Genomic DNA, 13,506 nt, shown 5'->3' with positions numbered 1-13,506 from the left:
TATTCCAGATATTAAATGAATATGTCTGATAGAGGGGACATCTCTATCAGACACATTCATTTAAAATCTGGAATACTATATGTCTGATAAAGGGGCCACTTTACATTTTTATTTCCTTGTATCTAAATTCACTAGAATAATTATCAAAACACAATGAGAAACCTCTCCAGTTTGTAATGACTATGTAGTTTCCACACATAAAATATGAAAAAGCATATTTATTCCCTCCTTTTCCTTATTTAACATAGGGGAATTCCTCATTTTTGTGCCAGAGATAGGATTCATGTCTAACATATCTTATCCTAAGGCCTTGAATCCTAGTGAACATCATGTAAATGAAGGGCAAAGTTTCTGTTAACAAAGGTTCTCACAATATAACAAACAGAACCAGGGAACAAAGCCTTTCTATTGCTTTACTCTCCCTTCCACAGAGGAAGGCTTATAATTGCCTTGAATTAAATATCTACTCAGCATAAAGTGGTGGACTCGATCACACCAAGAAAAGTAATTTCCCTTCTCATCCCTTCTAAGGAAACCTTCTGGGTGTAAAGTGGGGACATTTTCAGAGATCTGAAGATAAATTTCCCAAATACCACATTACTATAGCCCGATAGCAAAGCCAACTTTTCATTTTCATTCTGCCAAGTTTAGTGCTGACATTTTGATAAACATTTGACATGCCACCATTGCAGTTAAAGCTTTCCAAAGGTTGTGTGGTCTAGATGTAGACTGATATCTTTATAAGATGACACGGAGAGAATAAGATACGATACTCACATCATTGGGAATGGTGAGTTCATGAGTACTGGCCGGGGGACTGGCATCCAAACCTGAGCATATGCAAGGGAAAATAGTTATAGCTTGAAGAGAAAAGTATTGTACACTGTCCGGCATTTCACCCCAACAGCAGACCTTGTGATTTGTCAGACTGCATCAGGGCCACAGGGTAAGGAAGGAACACAATTTGGTAAAATAATAAGGAATGGACTACTACTACTACTACTACTACTACTTTGATTCTTAGAAAGATTGAAACAATTGGCCTGTTTTTGGAAGCACTCTTAATGCTTGCAAATGTGGAAGCTTGCAGGTTAGTCAAGAACACACTTTTGGATATTGACTTAGATAACCTGACTTTTGCAGCAAAGACAATTTGTTCCCCTACCACATCATTAATTTCATGTGAGTATGGAGTTATGGCAGCTTATCTTTGCAGATTGATTAAACCCACCCAGAGGACAGCCTTGGCTACTGCTCTTTTGGATGTGAGATCTAAAAATGTGGAGCGTTCTCAAAGGGTATGTTCTTGTGATTTGATTTCTGTATGAAACACTTGGTCATTCTTTGTTTGTATGCCCTAAATACGATAATATATGGAAATACAGGAAATCCATTTTTTCCACAGTGTTTTCAATGGCAAGGGTGTTATAAAATTCCACAGCTCCTGAGCAACTCTGATTCATGCTTTTGTGGGACTATTGCAAATATTATTCTTGAAATTAGTATTTTTTTAATTATGCTTTTCCTTTTTATCTATGACTTCATCTTGTTATATATGCTCGTGTTGTGGTTTTGTTAGTGTATGTCATTAAATGCTGTTGCTGCTGTTGTGACTACTACTACAATTCACTTATGGTTCCTATATTGCAAACCTTGATCTAGCTGGTCAATTCAATCATTGGTATTTCTGTACAATAGTATTATGCTCATTTCAACCTGCCTCCATTTCAGAACCAAAGAACTATTCCTTGACAGATAGTCTACAATTACCTTTTAGTTCTCAAAATGCTGTTGTTAACCAATAGGACAAAAATATAGTCCATTTGGCTCAGAACTATTACCTATGACTTTGTGACTCCTTAGGAAACAAATTTGTCCAGGCTGTGATGCAACATACTTCACAAAAATTCATCTGGTGTAGTCACTTTACTTAACCCTTTTTGGTTGCCCCAGGCAGATAAGCAGGTTCCTACTAAGTCCACAGCCTATTGATTTATTTGAATCTTGAAAGAAATCCTAAGCAAGAATTGATTTTTACTTTTTTTTTTTTACTATTATTTCAGAGGTACATGACCAGAGGGTTGAAAGAAAACTGGTGATGTGGAATTAATGGAGTTTGACACCACTTTAACTGTCATGAATTGTGGGACTTGTCGTTGTACATGATAAAAGAAGCCAGAGGGGGTTTGGCAGAGTGGGTGAAGGTGATGGTTAACGCCTCCTTACAGGAAGGAAAGTTTCCAGCGATCTTAAAACAAGCTATTATAAAACCGCTGTTGAAGAAACCATCACTGGATCCTACTCAATTCGACAACTACTGGCCAGTTTCCAATCTCCCCTATTTGGGCAAAGTCATGGAACGTGTGGTGGCAACACAACTCCAGGGGTTTCTGGTAGACACTGATTATCTAGATCCGGCACAGTCTTGCTTTAGACCGGGACATGGAACTGAGACAGCCTTGGTCGCCTTGGTAGATGATCTTCGCCGGGAACTGGACAGGGGGAGTGTGTCCCTGTTAGTTCTGCTGGACCTCTCAGCGGCCTTCGATACCGTCGATCACGGTATCCTTCTGGGGTGCCTCATGGACATGGGGCTCGGGGGCACTGCTCTGCAGTGGCTCCGATCCTTCCTTGAGGGACGGTCCCAGAAGGTGTCATTGGGTGACACCTGTTCGGCCCCACAACCGTTGTTGTGTGGAGTCCCACAGGGTTCAATCTTGTCCCCGATGTAATTTAACATCTACATGAAGCCGCTGGGGGAGATCATTTGGAGTTTCGGAATGAGATGTTATCTCTACGCAGATGATGTCCAAATCTGTCACTCCTTCTCACCTGTCACCAAGGAGGCTGTCCAGACCTTGAACCGGTGCTTGGCTGCTGTGTCGGACTGGATGAGAGCTAACAAATTGAAATTGAATCCAGACAAGACAGAGGTCCTACTGGTCAGTCGTAAGGCCAAACAGGGCATAGGGTTACAGCCTGTGTTAGACGGGGTTACACTCCCCCTGAAGATGCAGGTTCGCAGCTTGGGAGTGATCCTGGACTCATCGCTGAGCCTGGAATCCCAGGTCTCAGCAGTGGCTGGGAGAGCTTTTGCACAATTAAAACTTGTGCGCCAGCTGCGCCCGTACCTTGGGAAGTCAGATCTGGCCACGGTGGTCCACTCTCTTGTTACATCCCGATTAGATTACTGCAACGCACTCTACGTGGGGTTGCCTTTGAAGACTGTTTGGAAACACCAACTAGTCCAGCGGGAGGTAGCCAGAGTTCTCACTGGAGCATCCTACAGGGAGCATACCACCCCCCTGTTGTGTCAGCTCCATTGGCTACCGATCCAATTCCGAGCACAATTCAAAGTGCTGGTTTTGACCTACAAAACCCAGTGTATCTGTCCGAACGGATCTCCCTCTACGTCCCACCTAAGATCTTCTGGGGAGGCCCTGCTCTCAACCCCGCCTCTATCACAAGTGAGATTAGCGGGGACGAGGAGCAGGGCCTTCTCGGTGGTGGCCCCTCACCTGTGGAATTCACTCCCCGGGGAAATTAGATCAGTGACTTCCCTCCTTTCCTTTAGGAAAAAATTGAAAACATGGATTTGGGACCAGGCATTCGGACAATCTGGCAGATAAAGAAAGGACTTTGATGATGGATAGGAATTGACTAAGTGGAATGGATTAAGGAACTCTGAAAGATGAACGTTGAGGATGAGATTAGTTTTATTGATTGTGTTATGTACCGATTGTTTTAAATGTGATAATTGTTTTAACTGCTGTTTTGTATGTTTGTGTATTTTGTATAGGCATCGAATTGTGCCTTTTTTTGTAAGCCGCTCTGAGTCCCCCCTCGGGGGTTGAGAAGGGCGGGGTAGAAGCACTCAAAATAAATGTACTGTAATACTTTAAATTTGCAGACTTGCGGTTTCCCTGGTTGGCTCATTGCACAGTGCTAACCCATCCCCCCCCCCCCCAATATTTTTAGATCTCAGTATTGAAATGAATTGATTTCTTTAATCTTGCTTGCCAGGCAAACCAACACAAACTTTTGGGGGCAAACATTTTCCTTACAGCTTCAGCTTCCTTTCCAGTATATCAATCAATATACTGGAATCAATCATATATATAATATATATCAATCATATAGCCCGAAAAAACCTACAATAACCCAATCAATATTATATTTTCAGACAACAATATTGTATTGCATTATATATCTCTATCCAAACCACTGCGGGGCCACTGAGTTTCCAGATTTTTGGTTTCTTTACATTCCAGGTTAAGAAACAGTATTGTTTTAAATTGTTCTTATAACAAAATATCAGCTTTAAGAAACAAGTCAAGCCCCACACTTTTAGGGGCATGCTGCTGACCAAAGTCTGTTATATTTTGATTGTAAAGTGTTACCAAGAGATAGAGGCCTGGGCCCTCCATCTTAGAGGCCAGGCCAATGTTACATCTTGACTTGGGGGTACCCGGTTCAAGATTTCAGTGCTCAAACCCACTAGATTTGAGATTCATCTCATAACTAAAACTCCGGCTGGAGATACAAGCCAAGGCCCTCCATCTTAGGGGCCAGGCCAACACTGCATCTTGACTTGGGCAGGCCCGTAGCCAGGATTTCATTTTGGGGGGGGGGGGGCTGAATTCTTTTCAGGGGGGGTTTCGGGGGGGCTGAGTTTCAGGGGGGCTGAGTCTGAGTGAAAGAGGGTCTAGCCTAGCAAACCTTTTGTATCATTACCCCAATACCCCCATGCATATGGGATATATTGAGTATGGTGATCAGATCATGATATGAATAAACATAACAGTTTAAGTAATGCACCAGTAAGGCCTTTTCGCGAACCACCATGAGAATTTCGGGGGGGGGGGGCTGAAGCCCCCCGAGGCCCCCCCCCCCCCCGGCTACATGCCTCCTTGGGGGTATCCCAACAATATTGTATTGCATTATATAAAGCCTGTGGAACAATCAGCCAGCCCCAGATCCAGTCAGGTGTTCTCCTTCCCACCCTCCATTTTCAGCTGGCTCACAAGCATAGGTTGAAGTCTTCTTCCACCCCACCCCCCACCAAACCCTTTCCTCTGTAGGGGACTGATTTGCTCTCATCTTGCTTTGTAAGATGATTTTTTTTTCTGAGAGGACCACTCAGGAAATGAATCAAGTTCTTGCAGAAGGCAAAAGTTGTACCACCATGCCGGGCTGTGTTGTCAGTGGGTGGTCTCTACTAGTGTCCACGTGGTACACCCCATTGCCATGCTGACAGGACAGCTTCTTCTACCTCAACCCAGACCCACTCAGATGTTCTCCTTCCTTCCTACTCTTCATTTTCAGCTGGCTCACAAGCATGGGTTGCTCTGAGGTAGACTAGATCATGCTGCTTTTTGTAGTAATCTTCAGCAGATATTGAGTAGTACCTTCATGTTTCTAGAATGAATCTGTTGGCTTCATGCAATCAATTAATTTGGAGGAATGTTAATAATTTATTTATTTAGAGGCTGCATGCCATGGCCATCTGTCAGTAGAGTTTTGATGGTGCCCTTCTGCCTGGAGGAAGGGAGTTGGACTTGATGGCTCTAGCAGGTCCCCTCTCAACTGTAAGATTCAATAAAATGAGGGATTGGATGATTTTGGTTTCTTCTGTTGGGAGGCATTCAATGTTGTGCATTTTTAAAGGTTTTTGTCAAAATTTTAAATAAAAAACTATAAATCAGTCAATGTATGAATATTCCTGAAAATTGGGGGGCAATTATTACCTTGTGTCATTCTATATAAAATTTTCTATAGAATTTTTATTTTCTATGGAATTTTCTATAGAAAATTTAAAAATGTTTTTCATTAAAATTTTGAAAATTCCCTAAAAATCAGTGATAATCAAATGATAATCAGTGATAACCTCACCTCTGAGGATGCTTGCCATAGATGCAGGCGAAACGTCAGGAGAAATGCCTCTAGAACATGGCCATATAGCCCGAAAAAACCCACAAGAACTGAGTGGATAATCAAAAAGTTCTGAAAGTTTGTGGGGTAAGGGTGGGGAATGTGTTGAACCGCTGTAGCAAGTTTCATCATGATAGCTCAAAAATGGAGGGAGAGAGAAGCCTCTGAACTTTCCTCATTGACAGTGACATTTTCCATATTGAGCAATCACATCCTCCATTAATGAAATACTTCGAATATTTGTAAGTTACATTAAGTTCTGAAATTTTCAGCACCCAAAATCAGAAATACTTTAGAAATTAAGAGCCAGCACCCCCTATTTTTGGAAGGAGTTTAGACCTTTTGCGACCTTTTGTAAAGGTACTCAAGATTTGGCTGTTTGGTTGTGCATTTAAGTAATCAGATCTAATTTGCCAAATAGTCACTGTTGAATGTTTTTATGTTGAATGTTTTTATATTGTGTAAATGCTATTTTAGATTGTAAGTCGCTCGGAGCACCTTGGTGGAGAGCGACTAATTAAGAAATAAAGTGAAGTGAAGAACAATTTTTTATCGCACATTCCTAATATATACTAGGTCAGCTGTGACCAGCAATTCTGTAGAATTTGAAGAGGCGTGAATGGAGGGTAAAAGAGAGAAACGTGCCAAGAGGAAGGCGCATCATGCCAACTCCGACCGGGACCACCTTCCATCTGGAAACCAATGCCCTCACTGCAGGAGAACATGCAGATCAAGTATAAGGCTCCACAGTCATCAACTGACCCACCGCCAGTACACTGATCCTGGAAGACTATCCTACTTGGACAACGAAGGATCATCTAAGTACTTACTTAGGTTTGTTGAGTATATGCTATCCTCAACAAACAAATATGCCACTCTTATTCATACGTGGCCAAAATAAAACCTGGGTGTTCTTTTTAAGTGAAGGGCAAAATGACTTGAACAAATAGAAGCCATAAAAGTACTATAAAACTTGCATATTCTGTCACTGCATGAATGCTTTGCTTGATCTCTTGTACAATAATTTGCAGAACAGTGCTAATAGTTATTTTTCTTTTGGTTCCAACAGAACAATTCCAAGATAGTGTAAAAATATGGTATTGACCCAACAGACTCAGGATGCATCTTGACAGGGCAGTTACCTTGATGCTGATCTGGCTATTGCTGGGGTTATTATGTGTGAAAATCTATGATTCTAATACAATGCTAAAAGAGCAAAGAAAATTGTGGACATAACATCCTATAGTTACTCGTTGGTAAAATATTTCTCTACAGGACTTGACTGCATTGTAGTTGTTTATAGTGAAATGGGAAGCCACAGTGAGAAAAATATTAAGTCCATTTAAATATAATGTCAGACATTTCTGGGAGTTAAACCTGTGGGTGGTGCTCTAGAGCAGGGGTCCTCAAACTAAGGCCCGGGGGCTGGATACGGCCCTCCAAGGTCATTTACCCGGCCCTCGCTCAGGGTCAACCCAAGTCTGAAACGACTTGAAAGCACACAACAACAATCCTATCTCATCAGCCAAAAGCAGGCCCACACTTCCCATTGAAATACTAATATGTTTATATTTGTTAACATTATTCTTCACTTTAATTATTGTATTGTTTATAAGATATGTGCAGTGTGCATAGGAATTCATTCATTTTTTTTCCAAATTATAATCCGGCCCTCCAACAGTTTGAGGGACTGTGACCTGGCCCTCTGTTTAAAAAGTTTGAGGACCTCTGCTCTAGAGTAAGCCTAATAATTTGGAAGTGCATTATGTTGAAACCAGTAAGACCTATTGCCATGTAAACTTGCTTGAGACTGAAATTTGCAGGAATGCCACCTACAGGAAAGTGTTACTTGCCTTTTACCCTCTTTTTAAAATGTAGTTACTTATGCTAGGTGAAAATTTTCAAGCAAAAAATGATTAGAAAAGCACACTCCTTTAATCAAACTTTTCCATGAAAAGAGAGGGGCCAGAACCCAAAAGGAGAGAGAGAGAGAGACTATTTTTGCAACTATACAAAGTCACAAAAATAAATAATAGCAGGTTGATCTGCAGAAATTTGCAAGGTAAAGCTTTTCAGGAGACTGATTCTGCCCATCAGATTACTATTAGAGGGATTGCAAGAGAGGCCAACTAAAATACTGTCAGTCCCACTTAAGTTAGGTCTGAATTGTGAATTTGTCAACTTGCACATTTAAACTACAGTTGCTCTACAAGCAAGCACTTCAAAATCCAGCTCATAGACATTTTTTTGAGATCTGAAGATCTCTATGTGTTGAATATAACACAATTTTTCTCTCAGTAAGTCTGCATCTATACTCTGAATGGAACATGTCCATGGTCAGCTGCGTCAAGAGTCCCTGGAGCCATTTTGCCAACCAAAAGCAACTCCCTGATAGTCTTGCTGTAGACATCACACCTGATAAAATCATAACCAACTGTGTGACCTGCAGAAATCACATCGCCAACAAGCATATGCAAGGGAGTTGTTTCTGGTAAATCACACACTGGTAAGTCTTTTGATATATGGTCACTGAATCAAATCTAGTTTGATCCAGCTATCCACACCTCAAAAACACTGGGATCACCCACGGTTCTAATTTTTTTGAATCAATAGCTGGACACAGACTTTCTACTACAAAATCAGTTGTACAGCTTGTTTGGAGGTTCTAGCAGGGGAGCGCAGCTATCGTAAACCCGGGACCGAAGACTGGAGACCTCGGTACACTCCTTCTATACCTGGGACGTCGTCCTCTTCCACCGAGCACGCAGCTTCGGGAGGGACGCACATGGAGCGGTGAGGGAGGAAGGGGACACCCGCCTAGCCAGCCAGATCAGCCGAATCAACCCTGGCGATCAATGGGGTGACAGATGTCGCAGCCAGATCGCCCTCACGAGGAGAACCTGTGGGTGCCGTGAGGTAGATGCAGAAGTGGAGGACTCAGAACATTTTTTCTTAAAATGTCCCTACTACAACAGGATCCGGTCTTACTACCTAGAGCCTCTGCTGGAGAACCATATTCATTTAGAGAATAGGGAGAAATTGCACATCCTCCTTCAGGGTTCAGATAAAAACTCTATCTTAAAATTGACCCTTTTTACCCAAAAAGCACTGGCCATCCGTGAGAAGATGGAAGCAGAGAGAGGCGACCTTGCTGCCATCAACAAAACTCAAACTTAAAAACTTAATATGGACACGCCACTAGTTTTACCTACCCATGCCCCCCACCCTAACCCTATTTTAAGGAATTAATCAATTTTTAATCTTTTAACCTCTTTATCTTGTAGTTGCTCAATTATGTAGGTGTGGGTCGACAGGCCAGTAGGCCATGATGCTTTGTATTCATATATGGTTTTACTGTATGTGTATGATTTGTATGTTTTGCATGTTTTGATATGGTCAAAATTGACTAATCAATAAAGAATTGTTGTTGTTGTCAGTTGTACAGCATGTGGATGTGATGTCCAAAACTTGCAAAGTGAGTCCATTTTATTAGACCCATGTAGAAATGGATTACTGGTAAAAAAAAAAAAGAATGTCAGGTACATTTATTTAAACAGAATAATCAAAGCTGCTCCATTTGAACACAATGTTCAATGTTCTCTGAAACTCTTATAAACATATTTGAAAGTACAAACTTAATTTCAGAGGTGTACTCAATGTCTTGGAAGGCTGCACAAAGCACATTAGCCTTGACAAAAACTGCAAAAGAAATGGTAGGCAAAGAAGGGTATGGGGGCCACCTGAGGATTATGTATGTATGTAATCACATACAATGCGGCAAATATGTAGTTTGCACAGTTGAAGATGCCTCCTTTTCTGACATCCAGATTTTATTTGGTCAGGACATACCCAGCTCTAATTATCAGTGGGATAGTTGGAAGATTTTGCAGATGTAACCATAAAATCCTTACAATATCACAATAAGATAGATTAGTATTATTATTCTAACATACCTTATGAGGCAGACTAATATTATTATCATATTTACTCGAGCCTAATGCTCACCTTTTTGGGCTAAATTACATTGCCAAAACTGAAGTGCACATTAAATTCAATGGCACGTTAGAATGTATACATAAACCCACCTCAGTAAAATGGCCCAGAGGAACCCGGAACCCTAGAAGTTGGTCTGGGAGGTGGTGGCATGTGAAAAGGTTGTTTACGATGGTGGTGGCAGTCTTGGGGCTCTATGACACACTGAGAAATAGGAGCAGCACCCAGCTAGTGACCCAGTCATTTCTGCCACTTAGGTATAGATACTTCTGGGGAGCCCTCTGAGACTCCCCCACCCCGGGTCAGTCTTGTGCAGACCTCCCCCTTGGTTTTAAAAGCAATAGGAATGAAGAAAGGTATTGTGCAAGACTGGCTAGTTCACCAGCCCCAGACTGGCAGAGGGAATGGCTTCTCAAATGGCCTCATTCTTGCTGCCTGCCCAGGCCCGTAGCCAGGATTTTGTTTCGGGGGGGGGGCTGAATTTTTTTCAGGGGGAGGTTCGGGGGGCTGAGTTTTGGGGGGGGGCTGAGTCTGAGTCAAAGAGGGTCTAGCCTAGCAAACCTTTTGTATCATTACCCCAATACCCCCATGTATATGGGATATATTGAGTATGGTGATCAGATCATGATATGAATAAACATAACAGTTTAAATAATGCACCAGTAAGGCCTTTTCGCGAACCACCATGAGAATTTGGGGGGGGGGCTGAAGCCCCCCGAGCCCCCCCCCCCCCCCCACCCCCGGCTACATGCCTGTGCCTGCCTCTCTGACGTGCTATGACTGCACTTTAGGGTACATTACATTTGACAGCAAATCCATCTTTTGTATTGTGAACTTTTAAAATTGTGGTGCACATTATATTCAGTGGTGCATTATACTCGAGTAAATACAGTATCTTCTTATAGCCTTGTACGATTCTGGAGCAGAACATCAACTCAGCATCTGTATGCTTGCCCATAATGCCCTGCTTCATGCTCAGAGAAAGAATTGTTGAAAGCTACAGACAATGTGGTCGCTGTTGCCCGTTTTTGGTCTAAAAGTATTGAGCAGCTTGTGATCCCTTTATTTTATCAGTTTTAGATTAACTATTTTATGCAATGCTTTTGACACAAAATAAATAAATAAATGGCTGAGAATACAAAAAGAAACCTATAGCATTGTAGCACAGTTTTGTTTGCTACTGTAAATCCCAGAATTAAGAAAAAGAGGGTTCCTTCACACTAACATTTACTGCTAGTAAGTGCAATTTCTGTGTTGGTAACTGTCATGAATCTAACCTTTTGCCAGGAAGGCCGAAGCCTGAAGTCAGTGGCTGACATGTTGAGAGATAGGCAGGAGAGCTAAGAGGCAAGAGGGAGGAGTCAGCCGACTCCTGATTGGCTAGAGCAGTCAGGGGAGGAGTTAGCTTTGAGAGGGAAAAAAGGCTGTGCCTTTTGACAAGCTGGAGAGAAGAGCTTTAAACATCGTAGAGTGAAGAAGTATTTTAGGGAGAGGGAGCTGAGAGGAATTTAGACAGGTGAACTTTTGAAGTGAGCCTTGGGGAAGAGAGCATAGGAAAGGCAAAGGTTCCTGTATCACTGTACTAAGAAGGATCAGTGTAGGAAAGCCTATTTTACTCTGTGAGGCAGTCAGTGGACTGTTCTCAGGGACACACTGTGTCAGTGTAAGGGCCAGTGTGAAGCAAGGAACTCACAGGAAACAAAAGTTAAATTCTTGAGAGAAGACTGCTTGTCTAAACCAGCTAAGCCTCTGAAACGCATTACGCTTTTGTACCACTCTTATTAAGAGTTGATTTTGTTCATTAAGTTTAAATAAACCTGTTTGAATTTCATCTTTAAACTGGTGTCTGCCTCGGTCTGTGTAGATCAATAGATCTCAGCTAGTCTAAAGACAAATCAATTTCAGTCCAGTCAGCGAACGAAGCAGTTATTAAAGAAGAACTAAGGGCTTGAATGTACTTTACCTATTTCACATTCACACTTATGCTTTCCTCAGACATTAATTGAGGTGGTGGCGGCGAAACTACCAATTACATCAGTAATTAACATCGTTAATACAGTTGGTCACTTGATAGTAATACTGAGGTGGGATAAGAGAGTCTTTCCCCCTTTGTCACAGCCATTTTATCCTTTTTAAAGTAGTGTCCAGCTGAACGTTAACATCCTTACACTGCTGGCAGAGGTGGATTAGTCTGTCCCTCTGCCCAGTGTGTCGTTGATCTCCTTTATACTGGTGGCAGTGGTGGGATTTGCTTGTCCACCCTGCCAAGATTACGCTTATCTTTATTATATTGGTGGCAGCGGTGGGATTGCTTGCCCCCCCCTGCCAAAGATTGTCGTTGATCTTTATTATATTGGTGGCAGCTGTGGGATTGTTTGCCCCCTGCCCAGTGTGACGTTGATCTTTATTACACTGGTGGCAGCGGTGGGATTGCTTGCCCCTTTGCCAAAGATTGTCGTTGATCTTTATTATAGTAACAATTGATGAACAATTAACTCTGAAAATTTTAATGAAGCTTCTCTATCTTTGTTATTTAGATCAGCAAAGTATCAGTGAAGAATAAAACCTAAATTTCTGTTTGATTAGCACATGCCTCCTCCCTGCATGCAGTAGACAGTCAGCAAGCATCTTGTTTTGTCTTATTCCCATTCCTAACTCTAAAATTATAAAAGTGGGTCTCTTGCTGGGAGAGGCATAATAAAATACATCTTAGTAAAACTTGACAGATTTTTCTTCGAGCTTTGAGACTGAGCATTGCTGGAGATGAACATCCTTTTTAAAGTGTCATGAGGAACACTATTTTCACTCAGCTTCCACCTTATTGGTGAAAAGATGTGCCTAGAAGCAACCATTTGTGAGCAGATGCAGCTTGCCAGGCAAGGGCAAAAAAGGCACAACAGAAGAAATATTTGTTAACTTTTAAACCCTCTCTTTTTGCATCTGTTCATTTCTCTCATACTATCAGGTTGTTCCTTTACATTGAAATACAAATACAGAAGAGACTGGACAGATGCTTGGCAAGAAATTGAGGCACTGCTTTTGGGGACCGTATTCCATTACAAATAAGCATGAGATTCCATGAGAAAAACTACAAAAAAATCATTCTTCATTATATCGATACAAAACACAACTAACTACTGACTGAAAGCATTATTACAGGAGTGCAGTCTTGATAACAGAGCATACTTTTATGTGGTTTTTTTAAATGGATTCTTTCTCTTATGCAAACACATTTTAGTCTAGATAGAAGCAATTTTTGTGATTGTATGATCTGGGAGGAAAAAAGTAGCTAACATATAAAACTGAATGCATGAAATGCTTTTTTCACAGCTGTTAGAGCCGTCGCAAACTCTGTTCCTGCGGGAGCAAACCTTGCTAGCACGTCCCTGACGTCATGAGCCTGCGCCTCTCTCCCCGCCCCTTTCTCCGCCCCTTTCTCTTTGCCAGTGTGGTTTTTCCTTTGCTAGGGCAGCATTGCCCGCATTTTATCTCAGTTGAATTCTGCCAACTGAGAGAGTATGCTGGCAATGCTGCCCTAGCAAAGGAAAAACCACTCTCGCAAGGAGAAAGAGGCGGAGAAAG

At 41.8% G+C, this 13,506-nt stretch overlaps 1 protein-coding gene across 18 annotated transcripts in view; it reads right to left on the bottom strand.

Moving 5' to 3' along the window:
- The window catches only part of PCBP3 (poly(rC) binding protein 3), a 153,890-nt gene that overhangs the window by 18,841 nt on the left and 121,543 nt on the right, over nt 1-13,506 (bottom strand). For 17 of the 18 annotated variants that reach the window (XM_060783425.2, XM_060783431.2, XM_060783455.2 and 14 more), the window contains one exon: nt 778-830. The exons of the other annotated variant lie outside the window; for it this stretch is intronic. In XM_060783425.2, coding sequence (XP_060639408.1) covers nt 778-830 — 53 coding nt within the window. The remainder of the gene's footprint in view (nt 1-777; nt 831-13,506) is intronic. 18 annotated transcript variants of the gene reach the window in all.

Source organism: Anolis sagrei, chromosome 1 (assembly GCF_037176765.1).
Source record: "Anolis sagrei isolate rAnoSag1 chromosome 1, rAnoSag1.mat, whole genome shotgun sequence".
Classification (NCBI taxonomy): domain Eukaryota; kingdom Metazoa; phylum Chordata; class Lepidosauria; order Squamata; family Dactyloidae; genus Anolis; species Anolis sagrei.
This window is presented reverse-complemented; position numbering and strand designations above follow the sequence as displayed.